Source organism: Phaseolus vulgaris, chromosome 2 (assembly GCF_051622355.1).
Source record: "Phaseolus vulgaris cultivar YP4 chromosome 2, ASM5162235v1, whole genome shotgun sequence".
NCBI lineage: Eukaryota > Viridiplantae > Streptophyta > Magnoliopsida > Fabales > Fabaceae > Phaseolus > Phaseolus vulgaris.
The window spans coordinates 21,430,602-21,444,400 of NC_143499.1; the positions used below are offsets into that span (position 1 = coordinate 21,430,602).

At 43.3% G+C, this 13,799-nt stretch overlaps 2 protein-coding genes across 2 annotated transcripts; both read left to right on the forward strand.

The window, feature by feature from the left end:
* Positions 1-2,367: 2,367 nt before the first annotated feature.
* LOC137810899 (L-ascorbate oxidase homolog) lies at positions 2,368-4,454 on the forward strand. Its single transcript, XM_068612392.2, has 2 exons — positions 2,368-3,801; positions 3,890-4,454. Exons 1-2 carry the CDS (start codon positions 2,438-2,440, stop codon positions 4,185-4,187), a joined length of 1,662 nt encoding a protein of 553 aa, XP_068468493.1. The 5' UTR covers positions 2,368-2,437; the 3' UTR covers positions 4,188-4,454.
* Positions 4,455-7,535: 3,081 nt separating this feature from the next.
* Positions 7,536-8,483, forward strand: LOC137809186 (uncharacterized). Its single transcript, XM_068610323.1, has one exon. It carries the CDS (start codon positions 7,536-7,538, stop codon positions 8,481-8,483), a length of 948 nt encoding a protein of 315 aa, XP_068466424.1.
* Positions 8,484-13,799: the final 5,316 nt, after the last annotated feature.

Below are 13,799 nucleotides of genomic sequence, written 5' to 3' on the forward strand. Positions count from 1 at the left end.
AAGCAAATAGGAGATAAATCATAATTATGATCTTTTGGGTTTGCTCATTTTTTGCTTTTGTTTGACCTCACATGGGCCTGATTCGACATTTTCTGACATGAGTCTAAACTTGGTCGACTCTATATATTAGTCTGACCTAACATGGCTTGATCTCAACCTTGCTTGACATGGTCCATTTGACTCGACTCGGCCTGATGTGAATCTTACTCTACTTAACCCAAATGGGGCCCTGACAGGACTTTGTCTGACGTGGGTGCTACTTAACATGGTCCGACGTAGACCCAACTTGACTTGAATCGGTCCAAGGTGAGTCAGACTCAATTCGACCATACATTAGGGATGGCAATGTAAATTGACTAATAAAATATTTCATTAAATTTATACTTTTTTAAGATAATACATGTAGACATATGATTAGTATTCTAATTTGAAAAAAAAAATAATAATATATATATGTGTGTGTGTGATATTATATTTAAATTTTATTATAAAAAAGACTAAGGTCTTACTAATTCATTTAGTATTTGATGAGTATTAAAACCTAAACAATCTATGCATTTCAGAAAGACAAAAAAACACTATTAATTATTAAAAATCCATTATCAAATTTCGTGAAGGTGTTATGAATTAGGGATTGAGGGTAGTTTCTTCCTGCACCTTCATGCTTTTCTTCTTGCACCCCATACTTCAAAAAATACTCAAATTACCCTTTGACATTTTTCATTGAATGTTTTTCTTCAATTCCGGAATGTAGAATTTAGAGACTTCCCAAATTATAAAATCTCGAAGTTAAAATTTGTGTTTCGAATTGTACAATATTCGAGATTGCACAATCTATAATACAAATTTGTATTCTAGATTATAAAATTTGGAATGGATAATTTTAGAATTTTTAAGAATATAAGGTTGCAAGAAGAAATTATAAGGGTGCAAGAAGAAATTATAAGGGTGCAAAAAGAAATTTTTAAAATATGAGTTATGCAAGTTAACCTTCCCCACCCCGCAATTGGCTTGTGCAAGCTACAAGTTATGCATGACGGTCCTAAGCGAGCCAGCAGGTTGAAATAGGTAGTTTGTCACGTATTTTTTCTTAGTGGGTCGTGGGCTAGCCTACATGGCCCGTCCTGCTTTTCCATCCCTACCAGACATGAGCCTAACTCTACCCCTTCTAATGTGACCCAACTCCACTCGACCCTATGTGGGCCTAACTCAACTTAGCCCAACATGGGTCCAATTCAATGTGATCATCTAACATGGCCTCATTCAAGTTGGCCTAAGATGGGCCCTACAAGACTCAATCCAAGGAGTGACCAAACTTACCTAAGGCTAATATGACCTAAACCTTGACTTGGGTTCTTCCCAACTTTGCCCATCCTAACTTGGCATCAATCAACCTTAAGCAAGCCTAGGCTTTGCCCAACTCGACCTGACTTAGGTGTCATCCAACTTGCCCAACATGGGTTCAACCTTACTTGGCTCGGCATGAGCCGAGTTTGTCTTAACTTACCCAAAACTAAAGTCTATCCAACTTGAACTCGTACCTGTGCCTGAGTCAACTAGACACGACTTAGGTCAGGCCTAACTTAGTTTGACCTACACCTGATCCTTCTTTTGTGACAAATCTTCATATCAGAATTAATAACATAGAATGTTTCTTCACAATTTGTTATAGAATCATATTTTTGTCAGTGTTGGTGTAACGATATTAGATTTTGTAAAAAAAAAATCTTCATACAATCTTTTATGAGGAATGAATTGTCATAAAAAAATAGTTTTTTTAATGGTTGAAAAAAAGATATACATTAAATTATTTTGTATTTGTATTGACAAAAAATTATTATATTGTGAAAAATATATGAATTATTGTAACATAAGTAAATTGGTATAAAAAAACATGTAAAAATATTTTCTGTAACGAATGCTTTTTACTGCAAGCCACTTGTTTTCATCTCACATAGGATCGTTTTAAGCCACGTCTGGTTGGCTTAAGGGAGGATGTTTTATGAGAAATCTTTATATCACAATTAATAACATAAAGAATGTTTGTTCCTCTGTGAATTAATAAATTTGATCTAACCATTATCGTAACAGAAAGAGGCATGATAGAGTAATTAAATTTGAATGTGTTTATGTAAGCATGGGCATAAATAAATAATAAATTTAAAAGGATAAAATAGATGGAGGGAAAATAGGCGTGTTAAAAGTGGGAGAATTCTAAGAATAGGCAGAGGAAACGGGTGAGGAGAAAGAAAAGGGAAATGAGAGGAAGTGCGGGTTTGGAGGGAGCATAATAGAAGGGAAGGGAGAGAGAGAAGCGGAGAATTTGAGTGGGTGGGAAAGAGGGAGAGAGATGTATATAAGAAGGAGAGAAACGTTGGAATATACAGAGTGAGTGTTACAGTGTAATCAATAACAATAATAAGCAAGAGGAGAAGAAATGGGTGGGGTAACAAGGATTTCAGTGATGTTGTTTTGCCTCTTGGCAGGGGCCTTCTACCCGATCAGGGCTGAAGACCCTTACCTCTACTTCACATGGAACGTAACCTACGGGACCCTAGCTCCGGCGGGTGTGCCCCAGCAGGTTATTCTCATCAACGGTGAATTCCCAGGTCCCAACATCAATTCCACCAGCAACAACAACGTCGTCATCAATGTTTTCAACAACCTCGACGAGCCCTTCCTTTTCCACTGGGCTGGAATTCAGCAAAGGAAGAACTCCTGGCAAGACGGCGTAGCAGGCACCAACTGCCCCATTCTTCCAGGCACCAACTTCACCTACCATTACCAGGTCAAGGATCAGATCGGAAGCTATTTCTATTACCCCAGCCTCGGCATGCACCGCGCAGCCGGCGGCTTCGGTGGCCTCCGTATCAACAGCCGCTTGCTCATCCCAGTGCCCTATGCTGACCCCGAGGACGACTACACCGTGCTGGCCGGTGACTGGTACACCAAGAGTCACTCCACCCTCGCCAAGCTCCTCGACAGCGGCCGTGCCTTGGGACGCCCTCAGGCCCTCCTCGTCAACGGCCAGAACGCCAAGGGCGACGGCACTGATAAGCCCCTCTTCACCATGCTCCCCGGCAAGACCTACAAGTACCGTCTCTGCAACGTGGGTCTTAAAAACTCAATCAACTTCCGCATCCAAAACCACCAGATGAAATTGGTGGAAATGGAAGGTTCCCACACCGTGCAGAACGTCTACGACTCTCTCGATGTTCACCTTGGGCAGTGCTTCGGAGTCCTCGTCACCGCTGACCAAGAGGCCAAAGACTACTACATCGTCGCCTCCACGCGCTTCACCAAAACCGTCCTCACCGGAAAGGGCATCATCCGCTACGCCAACGGCAAGGGCCCTGCCTCCCCTGAAATCCCCGAGGCTCCCGTGGGCTGGGCCTGGTCTCTCAATCAGTTCCGCTCCTTCCGCTGGAACTTGACCGCCAGCGCCGCAAGGCCCAACCCCCAGGGCTCCTACCACTACGGCCAGATCAACATCACTCGCACCCTCAAGTTCGTTAACTCCGTCAGCAGGGATAACGGCAAGCTCCGCTACGCCATCAACGGTGTTTCTCATGTTGATGGGGACACCCCGCTCAAGCTCTCAGACTACTACGGCATCGGCAGCAAATTCTTCAAGAACGACACCATTCCCGATCAGCCAGCAGCCGACCTTGGAAGCGCTGTCACCTTGGCTCCCAACGTCATGAAGTTCGAATACCGCACCTTCATCGAAATCATCTTTGAGAACCACGAGAAGAGCGTCCAGTCCTACAATTTGAACGGTTACTCCTTCTTCGCAGTGGCGTGAGTATTACTACATCTACTACTATTATTCATTCTTGATATTGTGAAGCGGAAATGAAATGAAAATAATTTGTTTGTTTGTTTGTAGGATTGAGCCTGGCACTTGGACTCCCGAGAAGAGGAAGGGCTATAACCTTCTGGATGGAGTGAGCAGGCACACCGTGCAGGTGTTCCCCAAGTCCTGGGCTGCAATAATGTTGACATTCGACAACGTTGGAATGTGGAATTTGAGGTCGGAGATTGCTGAGAATCGGTACTTGGGCCAGCAGCTTTACATTAGTGTTCCAACTCCTGAAGGTTCTTTGAGGGACGAGTACAACATCCCCGAGAACGCTGTGCTATGTGGCGCCGTCGTGGGTCTGCCAAAGCCAGCGCCATATCACTGATTCAGTTAGAGCACTATTACCTCTCCTGCTATTCCAAGAGACTGCCACCACAATTTGGAGGGGTAGTTATTACGAAAACAAAAAAGTAGAGAAGAACAATAACATGTTTGTTGACCCCTTTCTGGTCAACTCCTTCTCCAGTATCTCTTTTTATCTTGTTTCTGGGGTACACACCACCATTTAAGTTTAGTTAAGTTTAAAAAGAAAAGTGTACTCTTTTCCTTTTCCAAATTGTTTTCCCATTTATAATATTATTCACATTTCTTACTCCTGTCTCTCCACACCATACTTTGATTAAGATACAGCAATTAATCAAAGCATTCCTCGTATAAGTCCTTCCAATTCACTATTTATTGTAAATATTATATAATTCAGAGGATGTACTCAATATTTTATATAATTTAATCAAAAAAATTTATAAGGATTGAGTATCTAAAATGCTCAGCTCGCTTTAGTTACATATTCATTTTTTTTATAAAAAAAAACTTAAAAAATACGATTTTATAATTAGTGCAATAATTTTACTAAATTATTTTATAATTTGCTTTGTATTAAAACCAATTTCATCACATTAATTTTTTTAATTAAGGTAAAATTAAAAAAAAATATCAATTAATATTATACCAATTAGTAGGAAAACGTCGCTCAGTTTAAGAGGGATTTTTTTATTTTATTTTACTTGTTCATATGTTTTTGTTTTGAAATGTACATTTTATCCATCAAAAAATGCTCGACAACCCGTTTTAAATTTAATTAGAAATGTTTATTTTCTAAAGTACGATATAAGTAGAGCTTTAAACTGCTTCAATACAGTTAATTATATAATAATTTCAGGTGAATTTGTAATAACTGAATTTTCTTTAAATATATATGATTTAAAAGTTAATATAGAATAAAAGGAATTTAAATAAGTTATAATAATTTATTTGTTGTGTTATTAAAAAATTCATTATTTATATTCTTTTTTACTTTTTTTTTATAAATTTTAGTTCTAAAATTTATGTCATTGAGAAAGTAAGAGTTAATGGATTAAAGAAAGTTTAAAGAGATTATTTAATAGAGTGAGTGAGATTTAAGTTACATATTGTTGATTGAAATTCAGGGGAGGTGGGGGAAGTATTGATGAAGGTATATTAAAACTTTGGGAGTTCCAATAGTGCAATTTGGGTTTTTGAAAACCATTTTGCTAGGCAAGCTATTTATTGTTGATTCAACTCTTATTTTTATTTTTTTTTTCATTGGATTTTAAGTAAGGGGTGGTGCTTATAAGGATATAGGGTCAAAACTTTAAGAGTTTGGGTAGCACAATTTAGGCTTTTGATAAGTTATAACAACAATTTTGCTACTAGGCATGTATTTCTAAGTAAGAAAAGTTTCTTTTGGATGAAATCCTTTTAAAATTCTCTTGAAAAAGGTAGTCGTTCGGCGATCAATTATAAACATTGAGCATTTTTAGTTTTTATGTTTGACAAGCTTTACCATGATTGTCTCATTTAATGTAGCATCGATCTTTGCTCATTTCCTTTCACAATGCCCCTGATTACTAACAAAGCTTATCTCCCAAGGTAGTATATCCCTTTGAATAAATTCATGATTTGTGTCCATTCCGTATAAAGCAGATAGTTGGGTCAGAGTTGGAGTCAGGTAGTTGATGAAGGAAATTATTTTAGCTCACATCTTGAGAGATCTTTGATATCTGATTTTGAATAGATCTCTTTCACAGACAAACATTTCCTGCAAAGATAGAGTAAGCACTTGATATTTATGTTAGGTATGAGGTTTTTCTTTGTTTATGTGTATCATCTGATGTTTGGTGCGCATTTCATTTGTTCTTATGTGCGTTTTATCAAACTTATAGAAAAGACTACATAGTGTTGTATTGGTTGTTACATGAAACACTTGCATCTTACATGATTTGTTGTTTTTATAACAATATCATCTTACAGATGAAGTGTGATCATGTTTTATTCTTAATTATTTTGAAGCACTAATTAAAACCCTAGGGTTTTGTCTGTACAATATTCTTTATAAAGCTTTTTGGGGCATAAAATATTTGAATAGTGTTTTTTATGGAGATCCATCTAGCCAAAGCCAGCCACCACAAATCAGGCTAAGATCAGAGACACGTAGGTCACCCAGGGCAAGGACTTAGCCTCTTTGCTGAACGAGTTACAGCTCGAGACTGGGGGGGCTTGTGTGCCGACCAGTCCTCGGGCGTTGATTGACCACTGGTAATGTTGGTACCACATAAGCGGGTCCCACGAGCGACGTGAGCTAGTGTCTCACAAAGCACGTGCTCCAAGGAGCCAAGAGTGGTCAAACATCGGTCATCAAGATGTACCGACGTGCCACTAGATAGTGTGGAGAGATCGGACATCGGGAACCCAAACAGTAGAGCTGGGCCACGAGAGGTGGATCCCATATCACACGCCAATTATCAGTAAGGGAGAAGCCTAGATCACGAGGGTCCATGCGTGTAGAGTGGATGACGCGTTCAGGGGTGAGCTGCATGCATGGCACGTGAACAGCTAGGGCACTCCCAGAGGCGGGTGACCCCAGAGATCAGGTGCACGAGGAGGCACCCAGGTGGTCATCCCGTCAGAGGTTGCAATCCAGTTAGGGTTAGGGACCTCACACGCTAGGTTATCCTGAGAGTAAGGTAACAACAATGTTGGGCCCGCCCATCAGAAAGGCCCATTTCGGGTAAAGAGGAAACCCTAGTTTCAGTCTATAAATAGTAAGGTAACAAACTTGACAAGGGGGCTATTCCCTTGCACCGCTAAACACACACACAGTAACAGTTACACAGTTTCAGTGTTTCCTAGCCCTAGTACTGACTTGAGCGTCGGAGTGCAAATGGCCACTAGGGTGCCCTTTGTCTTTGTTTTTTCAAGTGTTCATCACAGGAAAGGCACGTGCGAACACCAGGATTCTGGACGTAGGAGTGACATAGGCGCACGAAGGCATTTCGGGTCAACCGGCAAGAACATTTGGCGCCCACCGTGGGGCACGATACAAAACATTGTCCCACCAGCAAGAACTAGGAAGATCCAGGAGATGAGAAGTACGAGGCAAGGACCTGTTGCACCAAACGGGAGTGAGGGCCTCACCCTGCAACAAGTTATGGAGGCGATGTGAGCCCTGTAGGAAGAGATCGCCACGTCGAGAGCAAACCAAGAGCGCATCCAAGCTGACTTGGTAGCGTCGCAAGCAACAAGTGAAGAACTGCGTCGTTCAAACGAGGAACTGCGCAGAGATCTGCAAACTCGCGCAAGTGAGCGTGAGAGTGCAGATCAGGAGCTTGTGACACCACCCAGAGAGTTTCCAACACTGTTCTCACAAGAGATCATGGATGCAGCAATACCAGTCACGCTCGTAGGGCCCAAGGTGTCCTTCACTGGGACAGAGGACCTAGGTGTTGGGGGCTCCGATGCGGTGCGATGCAAACTGTTCATGAGCACTTTAGCAGGAACAGTGATGGACTGGTTCATTAGCCTCCTTGATGGCCATGTAACATCGTTCCCGCAACTCACAAAGCTGTTCAAGGCACAATACATCGCGAATCGAGCTCCCCCGTCAATCTCTTATGATCTCTTTGATGTAAGACAGTATCAAGGAGAGTCTTTGAAGGAGTTCCTCCACCGCTTTGGAGCGCAAGTGGTGAGGTTGAACCTTAAAGACGAAAAGATGATGGTGCACGCGTTCAGGAAGGGCATTGTGCCAGGACCCTTCAGCGAGTCACTCATCCAAAACCATCCTAAGACCTTCGCCGAGATAAGGCGCCGCGCGGTAGCTCATATTGTGGCGAAGGAAGAAGTTAGTGAAAAGCGCACATGTGTGGTTCCCACGCGGGCGCGCGCGACAGGTCGTTCTCAAACCCTAAGGGTGCACGAGGAAACGACAGAGATGAAGACCCCTGTGAAGCAGCAACCCTATCAACCAAGAAAGCCAAATGCGAGGGGGCGCGGGAGAGATACCGTGCCGCCAAGGCACGACTTCGTGGTAGAATTGAAGGACCTCATTATTATCCCAAATGTAGCTGAGAGGCTAAAGGTACCTCCCAAGACCGACAAGAGGCTCGGGCCCAACAAGAACGCCTGGTGTGAGTTCCAGCAAGCATTCAGCCATCTCATACGCAATTGCTTAGCGCTGGGACACCAGCTAGACGAGTTGGTGAAGAACGGTCTCCTAAGGGATTATTTACAAGAAAAACATGGGACAGAGGACATGGCGGCAACAGGGGGTGGCCCGGGGCATGAAGTCCCCGTACACGGTGAGGTCCACACCATCACATGAGGGTTTTCGGGAGGAGGTTGTACCGCCTCTCAACGGAGGAGATACGCACGAACGGTGATGTCGGTAGAAGCGCAGAGGACCGACGACGCCTTCGGCATCGACCTGGTCTTTACCAAGGCCGACCTTGAGGACGTTGTCCCCCATGACAACGATCCAGTGGTGATCTCAGCGGTAATCTCAGGAAGAAAGGTGCACCGTGTGCTGGTAGATCAGGGAAGCTCGGCAGACGTGATGTTCTGGACGACTTTCAACAAACTGCAACTATCCCCCGGCATGCTAAGGCCCTATGGCGGCTGTCTCTACAGTTTCGCAGGAGACCAGGTAGAGGTGCGCGGATACTTGGAGTTGAGGACCACCTTCACGGATGGCACCGCGTCACGTACGGAGAGCATCAGGTACCTTGTCGTCAATGCCTCCTATGCTTATAATCTTTTGTTGGGTAGACCAACGCTGAATAGGTTAGGGGTGGTGCCGTCGATAAGGCACATGAAGATGAAGCTACCGGACCTGACAAGAAAGATGATTATCAACAAATCAGATCAGAAGGAGGCTAAGAGATGCTACGAGAACAGCCTCAAAACAAGGAGAGGAGTATCTGTGGTCACTAGTAGACCACCGTACACAGGGGAAGCAGAGTATGCCAAGGACTTGAAGAAAGACAACAGGTACCGGAGAAGGCAACCCCATTGTTTTCACGACAGGTCTCCCTCGTACGGGCCGTTTTGTTCAGAAAAATAGAGGTCCTCAGGACGAAGTATGCGGACTTGAGGCGCTAAAGTAGGGCTCGGTTCCTTGCACATGAAGTGCGGCCGATTTCAATTTTTATTTCAGTTAAGCAGGAATATTGTACATGGTATTAGGGGACACTCTTTTTCCCTTATAAGGGTTTTTTAACGAGGTCACAAGACGAATTTCGATTGAAATATTTTCTCAAGTGATGTACAATTCAGTGAAAACTTGCTTCCCTTGCGTTAGAAGTCTCGTGAGCGGAGAGGTAGGTTCGTGAGAGAACACCTCCCCTTTTTGAGTGAAAACGCCAAGGTAAAAATCGAAATAATTCGCCAGATAAATCCTCCGCGCCTTTGAGCGAAGCCGAGGTCAGTTGAGAGTTTGTTCCCCTTGCGATTAGAGGCCTCGAAATTAGAGAAATATGTTCATAAAGAACACCTCTCCATTTGAGCAAGAATGCCAAGGAGGAACGACCCAGTTCACAGTTAAAACCCCTCCTCACGATGCAGGGAACATACAACAGAACGCTAGAAGAAACATCTTGGCGCCAGGCACCATGATTTAGCAGTTATGCAAGTCAAAAAGCAGTTGTCGATTTAGAAATAAAAACAGTTATATGTTCGAGAAAGTAAAGTTGCAGGCAGATAATAAAGATTTTGTCTGTCGACCAAATACAAGTTAAGGAAGGACCCTGGGAACGATTTACCCGTTTTCAACACGGTTTGACACTGTGAAGGGCGTAATATCCATCTCAGGATGTGCGCAAGCAACTTGAGCAACGGCGTCCCCGAATCCTGCGTCATAAGCATAAAGAACATCTCCGGTCAGTTCAGCCTCAGCTTCTTCAAACCTCTTAGCTTGTTGATGAAGTTCGGCCTCCACTTGACCTAGTTGTACCTCATGACTAATGGACCTTTGTTCAAGCCCCGTAATCTTGGACATGGACACCTTATCAGCCTCTTCTAGCTCGAAGACCCGGATCCGCGGGCACAAAACTCTTGCCTCCAACTTAGTGACCTCTCGGCACTTGGCATGAAGTTGTTTAGAAAGAGGAGCCAACTTTTCTCTCAGTGCAGCCTCGCAGGCAGCAAACGAGCGAGCCAACGAGGATGTTTCCTCTGATTCAGCCCTGGATAATAGAGCGTTGGACTGAGCAAGAAGGGCCCCAAAATTGAAGCCCAGTCTCTCCCTCGCAGCGGCCTCATCCAAGTCCACAGTCACCCCTAGTTGGAAGCCCTTAAGGGCGTGTTGTAGGACAAGGGGCAACTCAAGGACAGGAGGAGTCCTAGAAGCGCCCGTCCCACCAAGGTCAGGGAGCAGGGGAACGTCGATCGTGTGATCCAAGGGAGAAACAGAGCGACCGGTAGAGGAAGAATGGGAAACCATCATTGGTGTAGGCTTGAGCCTTTTAGAGATTGGCCCCTCGGAGGAGTCCTCGTCTGATTCGATCACCACCGCTTTACCCTTGCAAGGGAGTGGGGTGGGAGACGATTGGACGGCAGTGAAAGGGACTGCGACCCCAGGTTTGGAAAGAGTGGGCGAAGGCGCGGCGGTGGCAAAGGCAAGGGCGTGCTGGCGAGAAGTGCCCACGTCCCTAGAAATCCCGCGAAGACAATCGAGGATATCAATCAGTCTAGCCCGTTTCTCTTCACTCGAAACCATACCTGCGTACAAATTTCAGAAGAAACACAGAGATAAAGCATGCGAATACGCAGAAGTAGAGCGTGCAAACGCAACATTACGATAACAAGAATCAGCTCCCCCAGAGTTCCAGGTTTCTTGCACCTTAACTCGAAGGAAACCCATAAACAGAGGGTGATCGATACAGAGATTAAACAACACAGACAGTTATCCAGAATCAGAATCAATAAACGAATGCGAACAAGAGTCAGAGTTCGTACCAACGATCGAATAACGAGAAAATGCAGGAATGTGTAGAGGAAACACGAGAATGCTTGAGGAAGAAGGCGAAATAATCAAGAGTTTCAGAGGATGATGGAACAAGTGATTGGACACGCGCGTTTTCGAAAGTTTAAAAGCAAACAAAGAAGCGTAAGCGACGTTAAGCCCTAGTCGTTGATCAAAAACACATGTGCAAAGATAAGACAGGCCCAAAAAGTCGTCACTTGGGCACAATATTTACGTCATGTCGCACAGAGCCACATAGGTCACCCAGGGCAAGGACTTAGCCTCTTCGCTGAACGAGTTACAACTCGAGACTGGGGGGCTTGTGTACCGACCAGTCCCTGGGCGTTGATTGACCACTAGTAATGTGGGTACCACATAAGCGAGTCCCACGAGCGGCGTGAGCCAGTATCTCACAAAGCACGTGCACTAAGGAGCCAAGAGTGGTCATCAGGATGTACCGACGTGCCACTAGACAGTGAGGAGAGATCGAACATCGGGAACCCAAACAGTAGAGCTAGGCCACGAGAGGTGGATCCCATATCACATGCCAGTTATCAGCAAGGGAGAAGCCTAGATCACGAGGGTCCATGCGTGTAGAGTGGATGACGCGTTCAGGCGTAACACAAAGTGTAGAGCCACTGGAAAGATATGACCTGCGAGGGTCACGTGAACAGCTAGGGCACTCCCAGAGGCGGGTGACCCCAAAGACCAGGTGCACGAGGAGGCACCCAGGTGGTCATCCCGTCAGAGGTTACACTCCAGTTAGGGACCTCACGCGCTAGGTTATCCTGAGAGTACGGTAACAACAGTGTTGGGCCCACCCATCAGAAAGGCCCATTTCGGGTAAAGAGGAAACCCTAGTTTCAGTCTATAAATAGTAAGGTAACAAACTTGACAAGGGGGTTATTCCCTTGCGCCGCTAAACACACACACAGTAACAGTTACACAGTTTCAGTGTTTCCTAACCCTAGTACTGACTTGAGCGCCGGAGTGCAAACAGCCACTAGGGCGCCCTTTGTCTTTGTGTTTTCAGGTGTTCATCACAGGAAAGGCACATGCGAATGCAAGGATTATGGACGTAAGAGTGACGTAGGCGCACGAAGGCTTTTCGGGTCAACCGGCAGGAACAGATCTCATCAAAGGGAAGAAGAGGAGGCTTCTAGAAAACCTAACTTAGGAAGTAAGCCAGGATTTCCAAGAAACATGGTGTCTATGCTAACCCTTCTAAGAAGCATGGGCGACTATGCTAACCCTGACCCTAACTTGCCATGCAAGCTGGGGTTAGTGCAGCTTCACTTGCAAGCTACCTTCCCTTTCCAATTCCTATACTCATTTACCAAGTATGTATATAGAATGAGAAGGCAACCCTATTGGGAAGGGAAGGTAGCTTGCAAGTGAAACTACATTAACCCTAGCTTGCATTGTAAGTTAGGGTTAGGGTTAACATAGTCGCTCATACTTGGAAATCCTAGCTTGATTCCTAAGTTAGGTTTTCTAGAAGCCTCTCCTTCCTTTTGATGAGTTCTAAACATGCCTCAATAATAAAGGAAAACTATGGTTCAGAATACAAAGCTACAGAAAGGAAACATATTTTACTATGTACAAAATTAAACTAGGCTTTAAAAGATAAATAAATTTTTCTGTGTCTCTGCTCTTATCCTTATTTGTGGTGGTTGGCTTTGTTTAGATGGATCTCCATCGCGGCTCTTCCTCTATCAGTTTCAGTATTATGCAATGTGGTCTCTCTATTTTTTCTTCTTGATGAGAGAGTTTAAATAGGTGTTGAAGAATAAAGTTGTTACAAATTTGTTTTTGGTCGTTGAGTGGCTTCAACTCACTTGAGTGACATTCTTTCTTCTGATGGATTGATTGTGAAAATGAATTAAATTCACTCCATGCAATATTAATTGTTGTTTTCTTCTTCACACAACATCGTTGATAACTGGAAATACTTATCTCCCTAGTTGGCATAGCATTTTACACCAAAACATGGTAAAAGTGCACACCATATTGGATAGATAGTTAGGCCAAAGTTGACATATGTTTATGTTAGGGAGTTATTGAAAAAAGGAAACTTTAGTTCTTCATCTAAGAGATCATTAATGTGACTTGTGCTTGAATGAATTTTTTTGGCATATGAAAGCAATGGATAACATAGATTAAGAATATATATGTTCATAGAGTATGAGGTTAGCTTACATTTATATTCATATTGCCTGAGCATATTCATGCTTTATCATACATAATAGAAGATAAAACATTGTTGTGTTGTTTGACACAAAATATTTGTGTCTTACATGATCTGTTGTTGAACTAAAATTATTATCTTACAAACAAAGCATGACAATGTTTTATACTTATCTTTTTTCCAACAATTAATCAAAATCATTGGTGTTGGATTTTTCCTAGGACACATACACCAATAAAAATATGCAAAAAAATAATTTTGAAAATTTGTTTCTTAACTGGTTTGAATCTTTTATCTATGCTAGGCAGAATATCTCTTTATGTTCTACATTCTCATTTTTAAATACCTATTGTGTTCCTATGATTTCCGTATACTCCTAATAATCATTACCCACATGCACCTCCAAGTTGTGTTTCCTTTATCACTCATTTCCACGAGGTGAGGAATAGTGGTTCTAGAACTTGTTGGATCATGTAACGATTATCCTTGCT

Bases quoted from the DNA above. Each gene is read 5' to 3' on its own strand.
- LOC137810899 (XM_068612392.2), top strand. From the start codon at position 2,438: ATGGGTGGGGTAACAAGGATTTCAGTGATGTTGTTTTGCCTCTTGGCA. The intron at 3,802-3,889 runs GTGAGTATTACT...GTTTGTTTGTAG, and splicing joins TACTCCTTCTTCGCAGTGGC to GATTGAGCCTGGCACTTGGA.
- LOC137809186 (XM_068610323.1), top strand. From the start codon at position 7,536: ATGGATGCAGCAATACCAGTCACGCTCGTAGGGCCCAAGGTGTCCTTC.